This window comes from Pelodiscus sinensis, chromosome 2, assembly GCF_052426305.1.
Source record: "Pelodiscus sinensis isolate ZL-2025 chromosome 2, ASM5242630v1, whole genome shotgun sequence".
Lineage (NCBI taxonomy): Eukaryota > Metazoa > Chordata > Testudines > Trionychidae > Pelodiscus > Pelodiscus sinensis.
Window position 1 is genome coordinate 101,911,645 of NC_143053.1, and position 22,270 is coordinate 101,933,914.

Here is a 22,270-nt window from a genome sequence, read left to right on the forward strand (position 1 = left end):
GGCTGGATGGAGAAAAGCTTATTTTGATGGGTATGATAGTTGTTTAATAGTCCTTTTTGGCACAGTCGCAGTATCTGGCTTTCTACACAGAGGAAAAGATTGTGCAGTCTAGCGCTCTGGAGAGGCTTTAAACATTGAAATAATGTTTCACATATGGGAAAACTGAAGCATGGTTCTGCCATGACTTACCCGAGGTCACAAAGGACTTCTGTAGTAGAGAGAAGAAAAGTCCCATGTCTTCTGACTCCTATGTCTGTTCCTTTTAACCACATGATAACCATTGCCCACATGAGCACCCTTCTCTTCTTCCCAAAAGGGGCAAGGCTCTCTATTATTCTTTGGCTCTCTATTGCTGCATTTAGTTTGTTTTCTCAAAGTTCAGATTAATGATCCCGCATCATTAATCTGATGCTGAGTGTTCAGTACTAAATTGTGTAGGATCCATAACACTTCTCATGATACTGATACACATTTTTTAGATCAATTTCAAGATCAATTTAAGCAAATTGATCTTGAAATTCTCTTTTATATTGAAGAAATTGAAATGTTTGTATCAAGCTGAATATTAAAGATATTTTAAAAACTTGAATATTGTGTTGGTTATTAATCATTTGTCATGTGCAAATACTGTAAAAAGTCACACTGGCTGAGTGGGGTTTCAGTGAAGCAATATTGTACATAGCTCACAGTTCTGAGGCTTATATATGTATGCAGCATTTACTTTATAGGTCTTAGATTTAATTCCCTTGTTTACCTTTTTGCGAACAGATAGCTGCAAACAGTTTACGAAGAATCTCTGCATTTTTTTTCCATGTACTAGGTGGTCAAAAAAATCCTTTCTAAATCAAGGTATTAGTATTGATTATCTTCCTTAGAGGCCAGGTTATGATACCCTTGTGTTGAATAGCACTTTACTCCTTGAAAAGTACTATTTGTGAAGCTAGTAAACACATGTACCAATAAGTTGCTGTGTAGAATAGAGCAGTCAGCATTGCTTTAGTTATTCTTTCAGTCAAGTGTGTGCATTTTCTAATTCATTTCCAACTAAATCTTCTTCTTGTGTGCCTTTCAGAATGGGATCATTTTTTCAGATAGCTTTAGGAAGTCTATTTCTTAGGACAGGTAGTTTTCAAAGTATTTTGTCAGATACTTTAACATGCTAAAGGCATAAAGAGATTGGAAGGAAACATACAACATATTTGAACTACCTTTCTCAAAATAAACATTCCAGTTTAGATCATTGAAATGTACTTCCCAATCTTGAAAATGGCCACTTTTGCTGACGCAACATATGGCATATTAGGATAGGATAATGTCCACAAATCATTGCATTTTACAAAATATGACAGCTTGTGGTAACATTTTCAAGGGGATTTTTAAATGTTCCTATTCAGATAACTTGTTGGCCAGCCCTACTTGTAATTTTCAAATGCCATCATATTCCTTCCAACCCTATCATTGTGCTAATTAAATTTTGTAAGTTGAAGATGGACCCAAAATGCAGAGTTTGGATCCAGAAGTTCCCAAAGTTTCAGTATGCTTATTTTGAGAGGCTGGAGTTGGTCCCATCTTCTCCTCCAAAAACACTACCTTGTGATTAAAAGTTTACTTTCTAAGTAAATCTCTAAGGTTGGTGGGGAATTGCTTTGTTTTGTTTTTTGATATTGGTGCTAGTGTTTCCCTCATACTTCTCTGGCTCTTACAGCAATATCTATTAGCACTTAGAACACTCCAGGGACAGGATGTGCCAGTATTAGCAATACAATTCTGCATGCAGCACGTACTATCGAGAAAAGTTGGGATTTTTTTTTTTTTGGCACTGTCAAGATGAATAGCTGTTTATAAGTGAAAATCAAGATAGCTCGGTGGGAGAAGGTGTTGTGAAAGAAGTGACTTCAGGGCTTAGGAATTTAAAAGAAATCTTACTGCAGGCAACATTAGCATGATTAGCCAAGCAAAGTAATTTGCCTTCCAGTGTATCCTGTTTCTCACTGTTGCACAAAATTACATACGGTGACATAGGGCAAAATTCTGATCTCAGTCACACTTGGGTAAATTAGGAGTGACTCCACTGATTTCAGTGCCATTAGGTTAGTGTAAAACTAGCGTACATAAGGTCAGAAGAACCAATTTCAGCATCTCCAATACCAGGTAAAATTATACAGATGCAAATATCTGTTGATGCTATTTGATATTGTATATTAAAGGATATCTCTCAAAACTGAGAAGCACATATTAATCATAAATTAGTCAAAATGACAATAGAAGATGACCTATTTTCACTCCAAAACCAAAACAGATTTATCTGTGCCCTTAAGCTTTGTCTGCATCATCTACATTAAAACAAAGTTTTGAGGAAGGTACTGCACTGAATATTCAAATTTACTCCACAAGGGGGGAAAAATCCCTCTCCAAAATTTTGGGGTCTGATTCTCATTTTCAATAAAGCCTCTTTTATACTGTTTCAGCAGGGGATTTAAAATTAAAATTGGGCCCCTTAAGTGAAGGCATATTCATGCCAAATAAAGTGTGATCTATAGGAGAGCAACATTTTTATTATGATGAATGTAGCTGAGAGTAACTTTATTGCCACTGTTCAACCACTGGGGTATTAAGAGAAGAGCTTCTGCTTTGAGACTGTGTTGCAGAGGGGAAAAGATAAAAATAGGGTGTCTGACGCATGCATCCCATGCTGCAAGCCAGGATACAGAAATCTTTATAACCAAATACAGTATTCCAGAACATGCATGGAAAATAGGCACGTGTGTGAGTGTGTAAATTTTTTCCCTAACCAATAGGAATATTCATTTTCTTTCCCCCTCACTGCCTTCCCCTTTTACAGCCATCTTGTACATATTTCTTTTACCTGCTTACAACTGTAAAAGTCAAGTGACTCTTCTGGCTTTGTCTTCATTGTCTACCTGGTCCTTGTCACACTGCTGAATGTGACAACTCTTAAATAGTTAGAGGTGTGACAGGATATTCTTTCTTGTGACTTGTTCAGAGAGAGCAAAAGATAGGCCATTCTCTAGACATCTGCTTGCTGCCAAAAATTCATCAAAAGCCCAAGTCTGTCTGTCACAGCTATTGATAGTGGTTGCCTGATCTAAAATTAGGGATGCACCGTACGTGTCCTTTTTAAATGTTAATCCTTGCATTACATTTTGTTGCTTCTGTTGGCATAGGTGATTATGTGACATAATGCAAACGTAAATAACATGATGCAATGGATAAAATTTAACAGGAAATGAATATTTGAGATCAGATGGCTCCTACTGCATGGGTAGGCCTGACGGTACTTACCCAAACAAAACTTTCATTGCAGTGTATAACATGAAGTCAGTGGAAATTTTATCTGAATAAGGACTGTAGGTGAGCTCTGTATTGAGTGAGCAACCTATGTGAATTATGTATTTATATTTTTTCAGTGTGGGGGCAGTGGAGCATCTAATGATTTGTTGGGGCTTGAATGTCCATGTGCATTGGCTGCCATTAATGATATCTATTTTCAGATTGAGAACTAAATAGATAACAGGGAATAAGATTCCAAAGCCAGCTAGTAGTTCATCACCAGGTGAGGTTGTTAGGCAACTTTGATTTAAACAAAACAGTCTGGCAATAGCAGAGCCTGGTCTAAGGCCACCATTTTTTCAATCCCTTTGTCCTGATTCAGCAAAACAAATAAGCTACATCTACACTGGCATGATTTTCAGGAAATGCTTTTAACGGAAAAGTTTTCCATTAAAAGCATTTTCGGAAAAACGCATCTAGATTGGCAGGAAGCTTTTCCGGAAAAACACTTTTTGCGGAAAAGCGTCCGTGGCCAATCTAAACACGCTTTTCCGCAAAAAAGCCCCGTCGCCATTTTCACGATCGGGGCTTTTTTGCGGAAAACACTACTGTGCTGTCTACACTGGCCCTTTTGGGCAAAAGTCTTTCGGAAAAAGACTTTTGCCCAAACGGGAGCAGCATAGTATTTCCGGAAAAGCACTGATGATTTTACAGGAGATTGTCAGTGCTTTTCCGGAAATTCAAGCGGTCAGTGTAGACAGCTGGCAAGTTTTTTCAGAAAATCAGATGATTTTCCGGAAAAACTTGCCAGTGTAGACACAGCCATAGGTCTTAAGAATATGTTTCACTTCTTTTGCTGAGTCAGGACTTTGCCAGTTCTTCAGTCAGTCTCTCTTAACTAAAAAGTCACACTCCTTAATATAACTCCATGCATGTTTATTTTAATTTTTCATCATCCATAAAGAGTGAGTGGAGTTAGAAAAGAGAATCTTTAAAAGTAGCATTGTGGAGTTATACATGTCATCTCTTTCAGTGACTTCCAAATCAACATTCATTCCATTTACAAGTAAAAATATGTTTCTTGCCAGCCCTCTCTATTCCCCCTAGCACTCAAGCATCCAGCTGTATTCTTTCTACCTCTTACATTATCACCAGTTCTGCCCCTTACATTAATGCTAAGGTTCTCTGATTGGAAATGTTGATGAGGCATGAGGCAAAATAGAATTCAGATTGCTCTACCATAGCTGTATTCAGTCTGCTGTGGTAACTGTAGTAAACAGCATGCAGGGGCAGAATCACATTGAGATGCTTGTACCACAGGATCACAGCTTGTACTGGATCTTGAGACATTAGGAATTAAAGGTGGAACATTTCATTTTCATATACAGTATAAATGTATATACTTACAAGTCCTTTTTGTCTCTAAGGAGAATCAAGTGTTTTGTGTACAATACTCTTTTATGCATTTAATTGGACTGGCTATACTAATAATATAATAAAACTTTAGTAGCTATATACAAGATTAACAGCTGGAGTCAGATTCCTAAAGTAGGAAAAAACAAATCTATTCCTTTTAAACCTGAAAGACTGTGAGGATAATAATGTGTTCTGAAGCCCCTGCTAGTTTGATGGGCAAGTTAGCACAAGTGATAGAGAATCTTGGTAAATGTAGAATCAAACCAACAAGAAGCTGAGAATTGCTACAGTACAGTGATATACAACCTTCTTTCAGCTGTGCTTAAGTTTGTGGCATAGACCCCTGCTGGAAAAGTATATCCTTTGTTAAAATTTCTCTCTGAAAGTCTTGGAGCTGTAACTTCTTACACTTATTCAGGCAGCAAATTAGAAGGCCCCTGCTAATGTTAGTTTCTGATTCAAAAGAAAATAAGGCTTTTTCCCCTGCTGCTTGTGGCTGTTGAAGTGGTTAATTGAACTAAGGGATACAGACCATGCTACCTGTTTGAAGTGAACACTCAGACTTAGGTCTCCTTTTATCTTATAATAGTACTAGCATTGGCTTAGTGCCATGTACTGGGGGGGGGGGTTCAGAAGATTTAATGAAAATCATAATGCTTTAAATCTCCCCCATAATAAACCATGCTTACTTGCATTCAACCAAATGGGTTGTAGGCCACCTGTTGCTACATGCAAGGGCATAAGAGGGGCCAATCTAACTAGTTCTTTAAAGAGAGAGAAACGAGAGGAAGAGGAAGAAGTTAACTGAAAAATTCAGACTTTTTAACTAATTTTACTTCATTTACTTTTATATCTGGCAATGTTAATGTAAAAAAGTAGCATGCTTTTAAAACACTTCTAGCTCAGTCTGCAGGTGAATTGCTACTATAGCAATGCAGAATGGATAAATACTGTCGCTAAATTACTCACACTCTTTTTCCTGCCTCTATGTACTTTAGAGAGGAATATAAAAATTGCCATACTAGATAAAACCATTTGGCCCAACAATTCTAGTCTTGCCACTGCAGAAGGCAGGGGATATTTGAGGCTTCCGAGGAAGGTGACCAAATGCACAGTGCACTTGGCCGATGGTGTAAAGCTGCATATGGGAGCGAATTCCCTGACTGACGTTGTGGTTATGTTAGAACCTGCAACATGAAATGTGATGTAACAATATATAACATCTCTCTACTGGGAAGAGGGGTTCATGTTTGTATTTGTAGTATAGAGGATTGTTTTGCAATTCTTCAAGAAGGAATTGAGTGAGCCAAAATAGCTTGAGATTTTCTTTGCTAACAATATTTCAGTTCCCTGTATGGTAGCAATACCACAAGAAGACCAGACCTCACAACTGGTTTTCTGAGGTATTAACAAGAGCAAAAGGAGATAAAACACCAATATCTATTATATTGGACTTCAGGTTTAGCCATCTACTACAGTTTTCAGCTGTATTTGGGTTGGTGTTGCATCTGCACATGCAGCAACTGAAAATGGTGTTCATAAAATGACTACTTATAGCATCTGGGCAACTCTGTATGAACTGTTATTGGAGGGCACTAATCTTATACCCTACTGACAAACTCGGAAGATTACGTACCACCAGTGTACACCCAGTGCTCTCTAAGGTCCCTGCTATATCCTCAGTCATGTGGGCATGGAGCTTAGCAGCCAAAAAATTCAAAACCAGTATTTGTTGTTAATACTTTTCTGTGTCTGATTGGAGGATGATGTTAGGATTAGGAAATAAGCTAGTTGCGATGCATCTTGTTTTAGTGACAAAGCCATAAATAGGAGGAAATGATAGAGCCCTTTATGTTTGACTAACACACACTTTGTACACAGCAATAGGCTCTGCTTGCCATGGCATGACGGTAGTGGTGAAAGCCATCACCAGTTCTCCTGGATTCCTATCTGCCAGCTGGCATTCAGACACTAGGACACTATGGGAGACTTAACCAATTAGGACGGGAGAGTTCCTCCCACACTCTACACAGCCCTGCTGGCTGGATTTGCTTGATCTGAGTGTGCTGTGTGTTGTTTCAGCCAAAACTCTGATCTGAGACTCATAATCAGAAGGTGACAGATCAGCCAGGTGAGCCAAATCAGCAGGGGTTGAGCAAAGATTGTCTCCGTTTGAGGTCACCCTTTGCTTGACGGTAGCAATGGTCCACTCACGTTTGATCCCATTTTAGTTTGGTCTTCACTTAAATCTAAAAAATGTGCATCAGTATCAGGAAAGGAATTGCTGCTTGTGTTAGTGAATTTCTTGGAGTAAATATCTGAACTGTAAGCCAGCACGATGTATGGTCAGCTGCTCATGTCCCACCCCATTAGGTCAATTTCAGATCTCTCTTATATCTATGCAACTCCATCAGTGCAGCAATACAACTGACTTAATTCACCATGGGTGTGTCTAGACTACATGCCTCCTTCGACGGAGGCATGTAGATTAGCCAGATCGGAAGAGGGAAATGAAGCCGCGATTAAAATAATCGCGGCTTCATTTAAATTTAAATGGCTGCCCCGATCTGCCGATCAGCTGTTTGTCGGCAGATCGGGGGAGTCTGGACGCGATGCCCCGACAAAGAAGCCTTTCTTCATCGACACAGGTAAGCCTGGTTTCACGAGGCTTACCTGTGTCGATGAAGAAAGGCTTCTTTGTCGGGGCATCGCGTCCAGACTCCCCCGATCTGCCGACAAACAGCTGATCGGCAGATCGGGGCAGCCATTTAAATTTAAATGAAGCCGCGATTATTTTAATCGCGGCTTCATTTCCCTCTTCCGATCTGGCTAATCTACATGCCTCCGTCGAAGGAGGCATGTAGTCTAGACACACCCCATGGGTTGACACCAGTGTATCTGAGACCTAACTCTAATCCATGGGCCCGAGCCTGCTCTCACACCAGCATATGTCAGTCACAACTCTGATGTCAGTGAGGCTCATGTGTTGTGAGTGGGTGCAGTCAGGCCTATAGGCTTCAATGAGATCTGGGTGCAAATTATCCAAGAATCTGACACTTAGGTGAACAAATAATCTCATGCATATATTCTATCCCCAGTCTATCCCAGGCAGCATTCACCAGTATAAAAATAAATTGGGAAAAAAGGAAGGTACACAGACCACAATTTGCTAGTGATGGTGCAGGAATACAGGGAGTTCAGGGTTGAATTGTGATCATCCCTTCCAGTCTCTCATCCATTGGTTTTGCTGCCCTTAGTATTGCTGTGGAACATTGACACCATTGTTTTTCATAGAACACTGATCTAGAGAGGTAATATGAAATTTTTGAATGCATGCAGCAGGACTGTTCAAAGGCTACCTCCAACTAAAGTGCCTCAGGTAACTGAGAATAATGAGATGTTTTCTGAGTGCACCTTTTTATTGTACCAATATAATGTTACAGGAAAAAAAGGGGGCTTAACACTTAGCACCTGTCACAAGTTTTCTCCTTGAATGAGACTCTCTTGCTTATAAAAATTTAATTGATTCCCAACAGTTTATGTGGATGGTGCTTAGTAGGAGTTTTCTGTTCTCTTGCCAGCTACACGGTTACTTAGAAAGTGAGCCGCTCACGCTACAGCTGTTCATTGGGACTGCAGACGACCGCCTGCTGAGACCTCATGCCTTCTACCAGGTTCATCGAATCACAGGGAAGACTGTTTCCACCACCAGCCATGAAACAATACTTTCCAACACCAAAGTCTTGGAAATTCCACTTCTACCAGAAAACAAGATGAGAGCAATGTAAGGCCTATGCACTGTATCTGATTGCTTAGCAGTTTCCTCTCAGTCTACCCTCTTGAATTTTTTGTTGAGTGTATACTGCTGCTTTTTTCCCCCCTGCTGAATCTTATAAATAATCTAACTTCCGAGGAGGTTTTCAAAGATCTGTTTGGATGAATTGCCCCTAATCTGCTTAACCCCTCCTCTTCCCCAAATAACCCTTTGCAAATATTTATGACAACTGCTTAGTGCCATTCTAGAGTTTCAGTCAATGTCCTTATTTGCCATTTAAAATGAGTATCTCAGTTACAGGGCTGTAAATATCTTCTATCTCAGCTCCTGCATTTAGGTTCTAAACATGACACCTCTTTACTCCTGTATGCAGTACTACAAGAAACAGAGCCAGTTAATATGTAGCTGTGCGTTGGGGGAAACCTCACAAAGAATATTTCCAAATAATTTAGCATGTTTTTAAAACATAAATAAATAGAACATCTTTGATAAAGAATCCTTATTCTTCCACCATGAAATGTGTTTGAGTCAAGATGAAACTAAATGTGACAGTAGAAGCAAAACTTATTGGAACTAACGGTGGTAAAGATGCTCTAAGTGAGAAATAAATGTAAGGTATAACTATTCTTGCAAGCTCCAAGGATGAAATTCACTCCTGTGCAGAGGGGCCTATGTCTCTTTTAATTCCCAAATGAGGTCTTCATTGAGATGTGTAGTTTCTCTTCACACAGGTGAATTTCATCCTAGGACAATATTGAGAGAGTGAAATTCGTCCCAGTTCACAAGACTTGGATGAGGCTCATCAAATCTTTTACTCTCCAGCATTAAGGTTTCAAGAAATACAAAGAACCTTGTATGTGTCCTCTGCACTGGGGTGAATTTCACCTATATATATATATATGGGGTAAAATCCTGGCTCCACGGAAGTTGCTGGCTAAACTCCCATTGACTGGAATAGGGCCATACTGTCACCCATAGTCTTATATTTGTATATTTATTTACACATACGCTTAAAAAAATCAACATGCAGACAACAGAAGCAGCCACAACATGTATTAGAGATCTGAATTAACTCCAGTAAATCTTGAAAGGTGTAAATTAAGGCTAAAACTCTACGTTTAATTTATCTTATAACTGCTACAGTGGTACCTGTAGCAGGGCTAACAGGGACCAGATTGATTGCTCAAGATGTTGTGTCTCTAGACTTTCATTTTGCTATACAGTAGAATAGCCCTGCAACACTTTTGGTCAAATTATTAGGTGTTAATTGACGCAGCTATTGGAACTGCACCTTTTTATACCCGCAGGGTACTTGTTTGGCCCTCTCTTTGATTTTTTGACAAGTAAGAAATGTATTATTTTTTTCTGTTGCCATAATCATTATGTTAAAGGCGACTGAAATGATCTTGTGCCAAAACTGATAGATAATAAGACTGATAGATTTCGTACAGCAAGTTGTCAAGATTGTAATAAACAGAGCTAGGTGAATAATTGATTTTTTTGATTTTGTGGCTGAACTGAAAAAACAAACAAGGTTTAATTGGTTAAATGAAGCATTTCATTTCCACATTTTTTTAAACAAAACATTTTGGCTTTTTCAGAATTTCCCCCCTTCCCCATTTTTGGGCTAAAACTGTTTTGCTCAGTTCACCCCAAATTGGTGAGATGTTTTGATCAGCCCCCACATAGTGCAATTTTCAGTATAAAAACTATTCATCCAAAAAAAGTCACCCAACTCCAGAAATAAAGTCCCATCAAGCATCACACACAATGTTTTGACATTTATAGGACTTTATATCTCTATAGCTTAGGCCTCACACTCCCTTTGTGAAACCGTAACAATGGGGTTCAAGTGCAAGTCTTTCTTATGGTTATGTGCATTTAAGCACCAGTGCAGCAAAGCACTTAAGCAAATGAGAAATCCCATCCGTATTCACTAAAGTACTCAAGCACGTGTTTAACTTTAAGCATATGCGTATTCACATTGGCTTCAAATGGGTCAGCTCAGCTGCTTAAAGTTATGTGTGAGTTTAAGTGCTTTGATGCATCAGGGTCTCAAACTAGATCCTTAATTAATGGTTTGTTAAATTCCTTTGTTTTTAAATAGGAGCTAAGAAAGATCTTTGAATCTATGAACCTATGAATGACCTTTCAGTTTGCTCCTGAATAGAATTCTTAGATGTCTTGGGGACAGGGTGATCATATTTCCCAAAGGGCTTGCCCAACCCTGTCCCCCTCCCGCTCTGTGCATGGGGCTGGCCTATTCCCTGTCTCCCTTTCCCCCTGCCTCTCTCTCACACAAGGCTCTCTCATACAATCCCTCTCAAACCAACCCCCTTGCAGGGGTTGGTGTCGCCCCTCATCCGAGCTCTGCCCCCTTCCCCTCCATGTGGCTGAGGACACTGCTTTCTCCAAACCTCTCTCTCCCTCTTCCCTACACCCCCAGCTAGTGGTTACTGCTCACCCCAATCCCTGTTTCCACCAGACAACCCCTCCCCACAGAGGGCTGGCATTACCGCTCATCCCCCAGCATGTACTTCTGTGCCCACTAGGGCTACACCTAGACTGCAAGCCTCTTTTGAAAAAGTGTCTAGACTACAACCAGTACTTTTGAAAAAGCAAGCCGCTTTTTTGAAAGAGAACACCCCGGCAGTCTGGATGCTCTCTTTCGAAAAAGCACAGTTTGCATTACATAGTGCCTTTTTTCAAAAGAGCACTTTCGAAAAAAGGCGTTCTTCCTCATAAAATGAGGTTTTCCATGGCCGATAAAACTGCTGCTTTCTTTTGATTTTCTTTCGAAAGAATGCGGCAGCAGTCTAGACGCAGGGAAAGTTTTTTCAAAAAAAGGCCAGTTTTTGAAAAAACCATGTAGTCTAGACACACCCTAGGGGTGTTTGCCTCACTTTTCTGGCAAGAGCAAACAGAACTGACACCCACTTGCAGAAAAAGTCAGGATGGCCAGGACAAGGATTAAAAAAGGGACGGTCCTAGCCAAAACCGGATGTATGGCCACACTGCTTGGAAGAGAGGGGAGAAGTGAAACTGTTTGAATGTGCATTGAGTATTTTATTTAACTGCAAAATAAAACTGAACCCTATGCATATCCAGTATAACAAAATGTGTGCTAGAACTCCCTATCCAAAAGGAATATATGTATATAGTAAACATATGCCATTTTCATTTTGTTTTAGTGTATTTCTGTACCTTATGAATTAATGTTCTGTAATATTTAATTTTGATCTGTCAATGCAAATCTAGCAGGATTAGCCATACTAGAGGGTACTCCTACCTAGTAGGAATTCCTGTCTGTCCCAAAGATCCTATGAAGACATTAGACTGGGACTCAGGTTTTAAATAAATAAACAAAAAGGGGTAGAAATGTTGAACTTGTGACTTTCTGGAACCTGCAGTGAATTAGCTGAAATCTCGTGTGCCATCTTTTGAACAGCATTGACTGTGCTGGGATATTAAAACTTAGAAATTCAGATATTGAACTCCGAAAAGGAGAAACAGACATTGGAAGGAAGAATACACGAGTGCGGCTGGTCTTCCGAGTTCACATCCCACAACCCAACGGAAGAACTCTGTCTCTGCAAGTAGCATCCAATCCTATTGAGTGTTGTAAGTAGCAACAGCCTTCTTACTCTTGCCAGGTATTGTACAACCAATTGCCTGACATAAAGTCTGTCCTTGTCAGTATGATAAATGTTGTTTCATTGCATCTGTCCATCCTCTGAAATGTTCTGTTTGCCTCAAAAATGTATTTTACATGGCATGAAAAATGTTACCTGTTTCCTTGGCAAAACAATATCTTGTCCCCTGTGCATTGACTCCTACAGGAAGTGCTTCTGCAATACTTAAGGGCCATGTTAAGCTGGTGTTTGAACTTGAATTGACTTGGGCAGGTTCCTTTAAGCAGAGAGGCCCTTTCACAGGGGTAACTGCTGTTAAGAGTTTTGGAGAGCTCCCATCCAGCCTCATCTCTCCCACACCAAAACGTCCCTTTGACAAGGAGCCAGTGAGATATTTAAAGATGCCGCATTAGTTTTAGTTTACTACAGTTTCAGGAAATTCCTAGAATCTGACCTTCAGTCTTGGGGTCTTTTTAATAGAACAAACATCACTTTATAAACCTGTCAGATTTGGACATAGACTTTCCTGCCCCCCACCTCTAGACTCCCATTTCATTTTGCTCCATAAGCCTTGTAAATACAGAAAAAGACTGTCACTTCATTTAGCTTTACAGTTTTTGTCTAGCTGGGGATAATCAAGTTTCATTCTAATGCCTGTAGCTTTGACGGCTGGATGAAATGTCACAAGCTTTTGGAGGCTCTTTTTTTGGGCTCAGATTAGCAGCCACACATTCAGTTTCTAACTAACTGAGCAGTGATTCTCAAACTGTGGGTCAGGACCCCAAAGTGGACCATGACCCTGTTTAAATAGGGTTGCTAGGGATGGTACTAGACTTGCTGGGGCCTGGGCCTGCAACCCAAGCCCCAGCCGCTTGTTTAAGTTACATTTTGTGAAAGATCCCATTCTAGCCTGAAGTGTGTCTACAAGGACAGACAAAACTGAGAACAAGTATAGCCTGATCCTACCTCTCAATTAAATTAATGAGAGTAGATCAGGCTGTAATGACTCAGGGAAGCACATATCCTGATCTGCTCCTATGTGAAAATGTGCCAGATTTAATTAGCCTGTAAAAACTAGGCTGGCTATTTCTGTGTGCCATGTAAGTCAGGAGCTGCAGTGTAAAATACTGTGGGCTGAGCAGAAGTGCAGTGTAATATCTCCAAACAAAGCAAATATTCTTGCAGTATGACAACTACAAGAAAAGTGTGTTATTTCAAGTGTAGAAATCTGAAATAAGCAAGAGTTGAAAATTCCAAAATACCTTGGTGCACGTGAGGCAAGGAGGAGCCAGTAAAATGGATAAAGTATCACCTCATTCTCTGAAGCCCAGGTGAGCTAGCTGAATACCTCAACTGAGAATGATAAAAATATGTGCCATGAGGATGTAGGATACTGTTTGCATAGTCCATAGAACATTTGGTCTTCAGATCTTAAGGGAACCCTGCTCTCCAACCAGGGACTGTAACTATATGAGTAGTGTGTGACATTCTGCAGAATTGAAAACCGGGGATTCAGTAACTTATGTCTATTTTGGACCCAGAGGCCCTCGCCATATAAATGTTTGACAGATGTATCACAATATATGGCTTTATGTTTTGGACATGGGAAATTCCTTTTTAAATAAAACACACGTCACTTTTTAAGCAGCATAGAACAAACTGGCTTTTTAAACTGAACAGCATGTTATTTACATGATTCTTTTGAATTCATAGTATCTTACACAGTAAAAGCATTGTTTACAATTAAAGCCCTTAAAACCACTGAGTTTCCTATAGACCTCTTGAATTTTCTCAATTTTCTATATCAAATTCAGTTTCTAATAAAGTAAACATGGGGCCACTTATTTAAGCAATATTTACTGATTATCTCTGTGTGTGTGTGTGTGTCTGTTGGTTGTTTTTTCTTTTCTTCTCCTTTTAAAACTCTGCAGCTCAAAGATCAGCCCAGGAATTGCCTTTGGTGGAGAAGCAAAGTACTGACAGCTTTCCTGTGATTGGAGGGAAAAAAATTATCCTGTCTGGCCACAACTTTCTACAAGACTCCAAAGTCATCTTTGTGGAGAAAGCACCAGGTATTTTCTTTAAAAATAGACAGTCGGCATCCTTTTCTTCTTTTAAAGCCCAATGGGAGTTTGATTACTGAATGCTGATAGTGCAAATACTGTCATCCTATTTTCTTCTACATGTTTTCCACATCACTGGTGGGAGCTGTGTATGTGATCTCAGCTCTGGATCACGCTATGGTGTATATAATGCAATTATAGTTGCGGATGTGTATCATTGCCAGGTATACAATTGTGACAATGAAAGTGAGAGTTTGGAGTTTATATTTGTAGAAAACCACAATTGTGCCTGGCACAGTTTTTTAGTTATTCTAGTGAAAGGCATTCTAAGAATGTCATCACATTGAAGTGTGAAGACATGCAAGATGCTGCCGCTTCTTAAACATGTTGATAACTAGTGGGGAGATTACATTGACTACACCTTGGTGCTGTGGGTTTGGTGGGGGAGGGTTTTCTTTTTCCTTTTGTGGTGAAATTTTTTATTGACAATAGAGACCTTTAATCCTCAGTGCCAGGTTCTGTAGAAAAATGTAAGCCTTGAAGGCCTTTGATAATTTATTAGGTGTTCAGTTAAGAGGATTAACATTGTCAAAAGCCTGTCTGGTGTAGGCTGACCAGTATAGGCTCCGTCATTTCAAAGGAACAGTTTCATTTTGCCATTAAAAACCAAAGTTGTCTCACCCCTCCCCCCCCACCGCCGTCCCTCCTCACACACACTTTTATTCATCAAGCTTATAGTTTCTGGGGCTGACCTAGAATCTTGAGTGTCCCCAATTCACCGCCAAATCCATGGGAGTTAAGGGCAGTCAGCACCTTATGGGGTAAGGCCCTCTCTGAAGTTTCATCTTAAAGCATCTGTAGCGATTGTAGTTCATGTAATGATAATGCAAAATAGCCATCTAGCTCATCAGAAATAAAATGCCCTAGAGTAGCACTGTGCGTAAAAGGCGGGCTCTGAAAGGAGATTATTAAGGAGGAGGAGTATTCTTGTTTTGGAAAGGGTTTCCCTGGTGCTGGCACAAACTGTACATTCCACAGCTGCCTGCTGCAACCCCCTGAACAGCAAGCTGTCTTCTGAGCTCCTCGCACACTTAGCATCTCACAGTGCAGGCTTTGACAGTCTGTCTCTTTAACCCTCACCATGCATTCTGTTCCAGTGAGGCTGCACTTCCCTGCTGTGTGACTGTTGTCAATGCTGTGTGCTGAGTCAGGGAATCTCCCTAGCAAATCTTGTTAGCAAATCAAAATAGATGTGAATTTATTTCAGAGTGCTCCCTTCAGAACCGCCCTACTCCGAGAAACTTAAAGGGCCTGTCTGAAATTTCACAGTGGGGTTCTCATTTGACATAGCTTAGGGATTCAAAACTACACCTAAGAATATCTCCATTAATGGGAATGGCTCAGGTCCTCTGTTGGTGAAAATTGGCTCCACGGACTTCAAAGGGCTACTTTTGAGGTTACTGGAACGACATTGATTTCTCACCTGCTGAGGAGCTGTCCAGATGTGCCTGAGCAGTAATGCAACCATCTGTCTATTTTATAGAAAGTGGAAGAAATTCAACTTAAAAAAATGTTCCAAAGTCTGAGTGAATTGGGGAGAGGAAAGACAAGATGGTTTCATTATTATTTAGTCCTTATATGAAAATGGGTTAGAATGACATTTCAAAAGTGAAAACCTAGATTAGAGTCATTACAGGAAGGAAGCTGCCTTAAAGGTTGCCCTCTTTGATGCATATTTTCTCTGCTTTACTTTCTCACTGCATTGGAAAAATTTTGAAAGGGTAACTCTGAATATGAAACTATCCAATCATTGGCAGGTAGCATCGCTTGTGTATTTTAAGCTCCTCCCTCTTTTTTTTTTTTTATTTTGGTCTCTGCTGCTGCCTGATTGAACTTCTGGTTCCAAATGCGGTGTGAGGTGTGTGGTTGACCAATGAGTTTGTAGCTCTGGTGTTTGTTAATCAAAGGTTTTATTGTAAATGTAATTTTTAAAGATTTTTTAAATAAGAAATCAGTGTACAGGTGAGCATACTACAAAGTATGTAATATACTTAATGGCTACATTAATGTGTATGCTGAAGTGGAAGTAAATAGTAGAGTACTTCCACCTCACATAGAAAAACTCAGAGAGAGACTCCTGGACCACCTGGGATTGTGGGAAGAGGGAAATCCATAAGCTCTGGGTTCTATCTGCATGCGACTCACGTCAAAAGAAACCTTCCCTTCCCCCAAATTGTCTAAAGAATCAGGAGCTACTGTGTTATCAATGGTAAGTAGTCCATATATTTATATTAGAAAGTCCAGTCCCATTTATAAATCATAGTCCAATTTAAGTAATCTGGATAGGTTTGTTGTACTTATATAACAAAAACTTAGTTTGGTATATTCAAATGGCTGAGTCTCGCAAGATGCTGGGCAGCAACTTGAACGCCAACAAAAGTGAATGGGTATCAGAGGAACTTCCTAGTGACAGAATCTCCTTCAGATCCAAGATCCCATAAAAGGTAGCAAAAAGAGCATCTGCCTTCCACTGTAAAATGATGAACCTCTTCGACAAGATCATGGCTCTATTCAGAAAGTGACACTAAATAAGTTGTCTACTTAACTGATTTTTTCCTCTTGCTTCAGTTTCCTAGGCTCAGTTCCTCATTTGCTGCATCACCTAATGTAACATGACATTGAAACCAACTGAGCATGATACACTATTGTCTCTGTGACAAGCTTTTCCTAATTGTTTTTTCAGCAAAACCATTACATTTTGTTTCAAATTAAAAACAGACAATAATTTCAATTACTTTCATTCTTTCAATGGGATTAACTGGCAATTATCCCCCGGATCCTCCAACTATTGCTTGTAAATAAAAGTAGAGCAGGAAATGGAGTTTCAGTGTGCTGTCTCTCTCTTTTGTGCTCTTGCTCTCCCTCCCCTCCCCAAAAGTTAGGTCACGAATCTTTGCGACCTAAGACATTACTCACTTTTTTGTGATTATTGTTAAATCTGAATGTTGATCACATTTCTAGGGAGTAGCAGTTAACTACAGGGTTTCAGCTATTATAAATGTAGTGGACCTTGTAAAAAAATATAATAAAAAAATGTAGTAGTTACATATAATTTAACATTATGCTACATGTGCTCCATTCTGTAGACCCTACTCAGGCAAAATCCCTAGGCTAGGGTGTAGACCTAATGTGATTAAGATTGTGATATTCTGCATGTTTAATTGGTTAATGCCGGATTGGATTTTTTGTCTAAATCATTTTATGTCTGCTGAGTGGATTATAATCACTGAGCCCTGAGTTATCTATCTTTAACGGCTAACCCTCAGCTGTTGTAATCTCCTGAGGAATGGCATTATCCTGGCCTCTTTGCATGGGGAGTATATCTTTTAAATGACTCATACAAGAGGGAATCCCTGAAGAATGATCAAGTTGGTTCTTGAACTGAGGAGGCAGCAGTCCTGTTTTCAGTTAACCCCTTAATTACTACTTTCTCAGCAAAAAACGCATTTCACGTTGTTTCAAATAGTAAAACTGCCTATCAGGCACTGCATCTCTCATGGAGAAGAAAGTGGTTTGTTGAGGGGATTAGTTGTATTAAAAAGGGCTTGTTTAAAAGTAGCATTTCATGGTGACACATCACAGGATCAAGGCAGAAGTTATGATAAATAATGTTTCCTTTTAGGAGCGTACTTTAATTTGCTCAGACTTCTTCTAGTACCATAAAAAAGTTTAAGTGCTGAAATAAGTCCTTATTTCAAAGGATTTTGGTCAAAGTTTTCTTGCTTGCACATCAGATCATATTTTCCACTGATGAAAGTCTGTCTAAAACGTGCATCCAAGAAACTCAGCCATAGTAAAAGTAAAAATGTGAATGCTTAAGAAGTTTGACCTTTTAAATTCAGAATTCCCTTACATCAGTGGGTCCCACGATGACTTTGTTCATTGCACATTACCCTTATGTATGTTCTGCTTTTTCAATTTACCTCTCCATTTAATGTTTGCAGTTTCTTACTCCTGTTTGAAACAGAAAAGTCCAGGTTTTCAAAAGTGACGAGTGATTCTGGGTGTCTCAGTTTTTGATGCTAGACGTTAGACAAAGTAGAGAAGCCTGGTCTGTTTGTTGATTTTATTATCATCTTTAGAAGTCATGTGCTTGACACTTTCTAACAACTTTGGGCAAGATGTTTGCAGCACATGAGCACAAAACAAAATAGCTTAATATTTGTGTACAAGCATTTGCACATTTTATTTACTTAATTTGATACAATGAGGAACATATTTGCTTTCCAAAGAAGTACGCTTGGCTTACAAGTGACAAAATATTTCCTTTCTGATACAATAAAGCCAAAGAACATAAGTTCTGTTCTAATGTTACAATGGATGGCGCCGAGTAATTTGTTTTCCAAAACTAGTTTTTAAGTTGCAGCATTAATTTGCAAGTTGTAGAAGGCAAACACAAAGACAGTACTATACCAACCCTGAAATCACAATATTGGAGATTATACTGCTGCTTTACCTTACAACAATATCTTTATGGATGGTGTGGCCCCAAAACTGAGTGTATAGTTACTGTGACAGAAAAATAACAGCTTCGCTTCAGAATAGCTCACAAAAAGTTTCATAAGGTAACCAGCCAAAAAAAAAAACAAACAAAAAAAACCCCACCAAGATCTAGAGCACCAAAGGACAGCAAAGACTAATAGATCAGGTTTAAGGAACTGAAATGCTCATTACTGGCAAGTGATTTTCCAGACTTTTCAGCTATGATGCCAAATAGTTCTTCATGGGGTTACATGTGTATTCTTTATTCTTTTTTAGTAAGGCAGCATTCCACTAATGCATTTTAAACCCCATTCACACTCATTTGGTTCTATGCTTACTAATCAGATCAGGAGGTACGTGAGTTAACAAGCTGAAAGGTAGGAGTTCACTGACCAAGATTATCTAAGAACTGTTTTTTAACAATAAGAAGTTCAATCCAAAGTTCTAGTTTTTTACCTTTAATGTATAGAGGTATCTCTTTCTGGAAAAGGGTTTAGATTTGTACTTTCTGTGACAAATGTAAGTGCTTAAACATTTCCCATGCTTCTGTCATGGATATTAGTAAATCTCACAAGATAGTATTACTGTATTTCTGCATGACTCCAGTGGTTTTGAAAGTGTTGATTCCTAGCACCTACATATTCTAAGGCCCAACTACAAGACTGTCTGTCCATAGATATTATGCTTGAGTCTGTGAAGTCTAAGACGCCAAAGAATGTCATTTTCTTTTTTCTTTTTCTGCAGAACAGGATTTTTTTAGATGTAGTCATTACTAGAAGCTATTAAACACAGCTTTTTGTAAATATTATTTATTCTCTTACTTGCTATTTCAAACACTTACTGTGTTGCTTAGCTGTGATTGTTTCTTTTCCCTGATAGGACAGGTAAAGCTCATAGAGAAGCTACGCACTTAGGGCTTGTCTACACTACAGAGAAGATCGACCTTCCGGAGGTCGATCTTCTAGTATTCAATTTAGCAGGCCTAGTGTTCGCCCCCAAATCAAATGCTAAGGGCAGCCCCCACCTGTGTCCTGTACTCCTCATTCAGTGAGGAGTAAGGGAAGCCAATGGGAGTGCATGCTCCCATCAGCCTCCCACAGTGTAGATGGTGCAGTGGCTCAGCTGAAGGTAAGCCCAATCCAGCTATGCAAGATGGCATAACTTAAGCCGATTTGTCTGGACTAGTGTAGACCAGGCCTTAGATGCCATGGAAATGGGTATAGTCAAGCAAAAAAATATTTTAAAAAAATATTTTTGTATTTGGTCTGGGAAATGAACTAAAAACCTTAGGGTGAAATCTGCTTATTTTCAACAGAAACTGATTTTTTTTCTGGATGGAACAAACTTTTGTTTGGATCATGTGAAAGACTTGGAATGTTGATCTGAAATGACATTTTCATGTTTGATTTAAAATGAAATATCAAAAGAGTTCATTTGAAAATATCAAAGCAAAACATTTAGACATTTCACTTTTCCCTTCCAAACTGTTTCCCAAATTTGACCTAAATTCACTAGTAGTTTTGATGCCCCCAGAGATGCAGCTGTTGGTAAATTTACTATTCACCAGAAAATTTTTGCTCGGCTCTAGTAATGGGAGCTGTAGAAAAGATTTAAGATGGTTAAAGAATATCAGGTTTAAGATTGTTAAAGAACACCAGAATTTTCTGGTTCATATGCTCAGAAAAAGCACATTTTAAATTTGCTTTCAGCGAGTATTTCACCAGGTATGTTTAAATTCACCTATTGTAAACATTTGTGCAAGTAAAAACTGATCAACTAAATGTTCACAGACAGCAAACACTAAAGAGAAAGGTCTACAGCCAACATACCTTCATTTAGACATGTGAACAAACATTGTTGCAGATTTTGTTTTTGCACTTTTCATGATCTCTAGCAAAGAACAGAACCAGGGTGCCACAGTTGCACAGTAAAACATCTGCCGAAAAGCATAGAAAACTAGTTGGGAAATCTCAGCTTTGCCTCCTGAATATTGCCCAAACCAAAGCTTCTTCATACAGCAGGCATTCAAATGCAGTGTTGTTGCATGAGGCCAATAAGTTTACAAAACATCGGATAACTGACATGTTCCTGAAGCCACTTTGCACGTAATGGACAGTATTGAGGAATCCCACATGCTTTTCATTTGATCTGATGCATCGGAAAGCTCATGTTTTGAGTCTGTTTTGACGAGATGTGACGTGGAGACTGGTGACCAGAATTTTGGCAGAGCGCCATTCAGTAAAGGATCCTGCGTTCTCAGAGATCTTTCCATTGCTCAGTAGCAGTCACAATTTGGGAGGCAACTAGCCAAAAAAGGCTAAGGTTACACACTGGTAATCAAACTGTGGCTCATATAAGAAATAAGCAAGTGGCAGAATGCTCCTAGAGATGAGCAAACGCTACATAATTTTGGCTTTGTCTCCCAGTTTCTCAGAGGTCAGCACACACCTTCTGCTTAGTTTCTTCACTGAATTATGTGAAGTGAGATAAACTAGAAACTTGAGAGGCGTACAGGTGGGAGCAGAGAGCTCATGTGAAGGTCACTTATTCCTAGAGATATATTGGTAGCTGAAGGGGTTTCTAGCCATTGACTAGAAACTATCTTGGGCTGGTGGTATCATGAAGTGATGGGATCATTAGATGGTCATCTCTTTAAATGCATATGCAGGATGCGATGTAGCTTGGCAATGTCAGCACCTTTTAGATTTCCCTGGCTTTTTAGCCTAAGGAATGGTCAAGACAAAATGGGAGAGCAGCATCCGTAGACCTGAGATGGTAGCATCACTAAGCCACACCAGGGGGTCTTTGTCACATTTAAAAGCAGTATTTGTTAAATGCCTTTGGTCAGATGCAAACATTTACAGTGGAGGCAAAAGATGCATATTTGAGAAACAAAGCAGGTGCCTTGTGCATGGAATGGTGTTACTTGTGTTACTTGAGTGATCACCAGATACAGATGTCATATGCTTTTCTGGTTTCCAGGGGATTTTTTTTGTTTGTTTTGATAAGGCATATTTTTGACCTTACTGTTCCTCCTCTTAACTTTTGTGTGCCTCTAAAACCTTCACCTTAATGTAATCTTCCAGCTAAACTGCTGGTTTGATTCTTATGATCTCCTAAACCTGTAACTATTCAGCTTTGTACAATCTGATCCTTGCATACTATATTAATAGATAAAGTGCATCACTTTAATGTGGCCTCTGGTCTTTGATACATTTCATCCACAGAGCTAGCTAATAGTTCAGTGAGCAAAAGAATTGTAGATCTAAATAGTAAAGCTCAGAGTGTGGTTGTGGCAAAATGCCTCTTTAAAAAGATGCTGTATTTTCAATCATTTACCCAAGGTGTAATGGCAAACTCAGGTGTGCAGAAGTTGACTGCACTGAACAGGGGCAGGTTCTCTGATGGTATCTGTAGTTGGCTGTGCAGCATTGCCAGAATTCCTTCAGTTAAGACAACAACTTGGATACCACAAGTCCAGTTACCAGCCAGCAGTTTGAGCATTCTTGTGAATTTTAGGTTACATCTGTGTGAAACTGGCAAAAGGACTC

The 22,270-nt window shown here is 39.4% G+C and overlaps 1 protein-coding gene across 5 annotated transcripts in view; it reads left to right on the plus strand.

Moving 5' to 3' along the window:
* The window catches only part of NFATC1 (nuclear factor of activated T cells 1), a 140,098-nt gene that overhangs the window by 50,143 nt on the left and 67,685 nt on the right, over window positions 1-22,270 (plus strand). For all 5 annotated transcript variants that reach the window (XM_089776351.1, XM_075921105.2, XM_075921108.2 and 2 more), the window contains exons 4-6: window positions 8,289-8,491; window positions 11,931-12,103; window positions 14,046-14,186. In XM_089776351.1, the coding sequence (XP_089632477.1) occupies window positions 8,289-8,491; window positions 11,931-12,103; window positions 14,046-14,186 (517 nt within the window). The remainder of the gene's footprint in view (window positions 1-8,288; window positions 8,492-11,930; window positions 12,104-14,045; window positions 14,187-22,270) is intronic.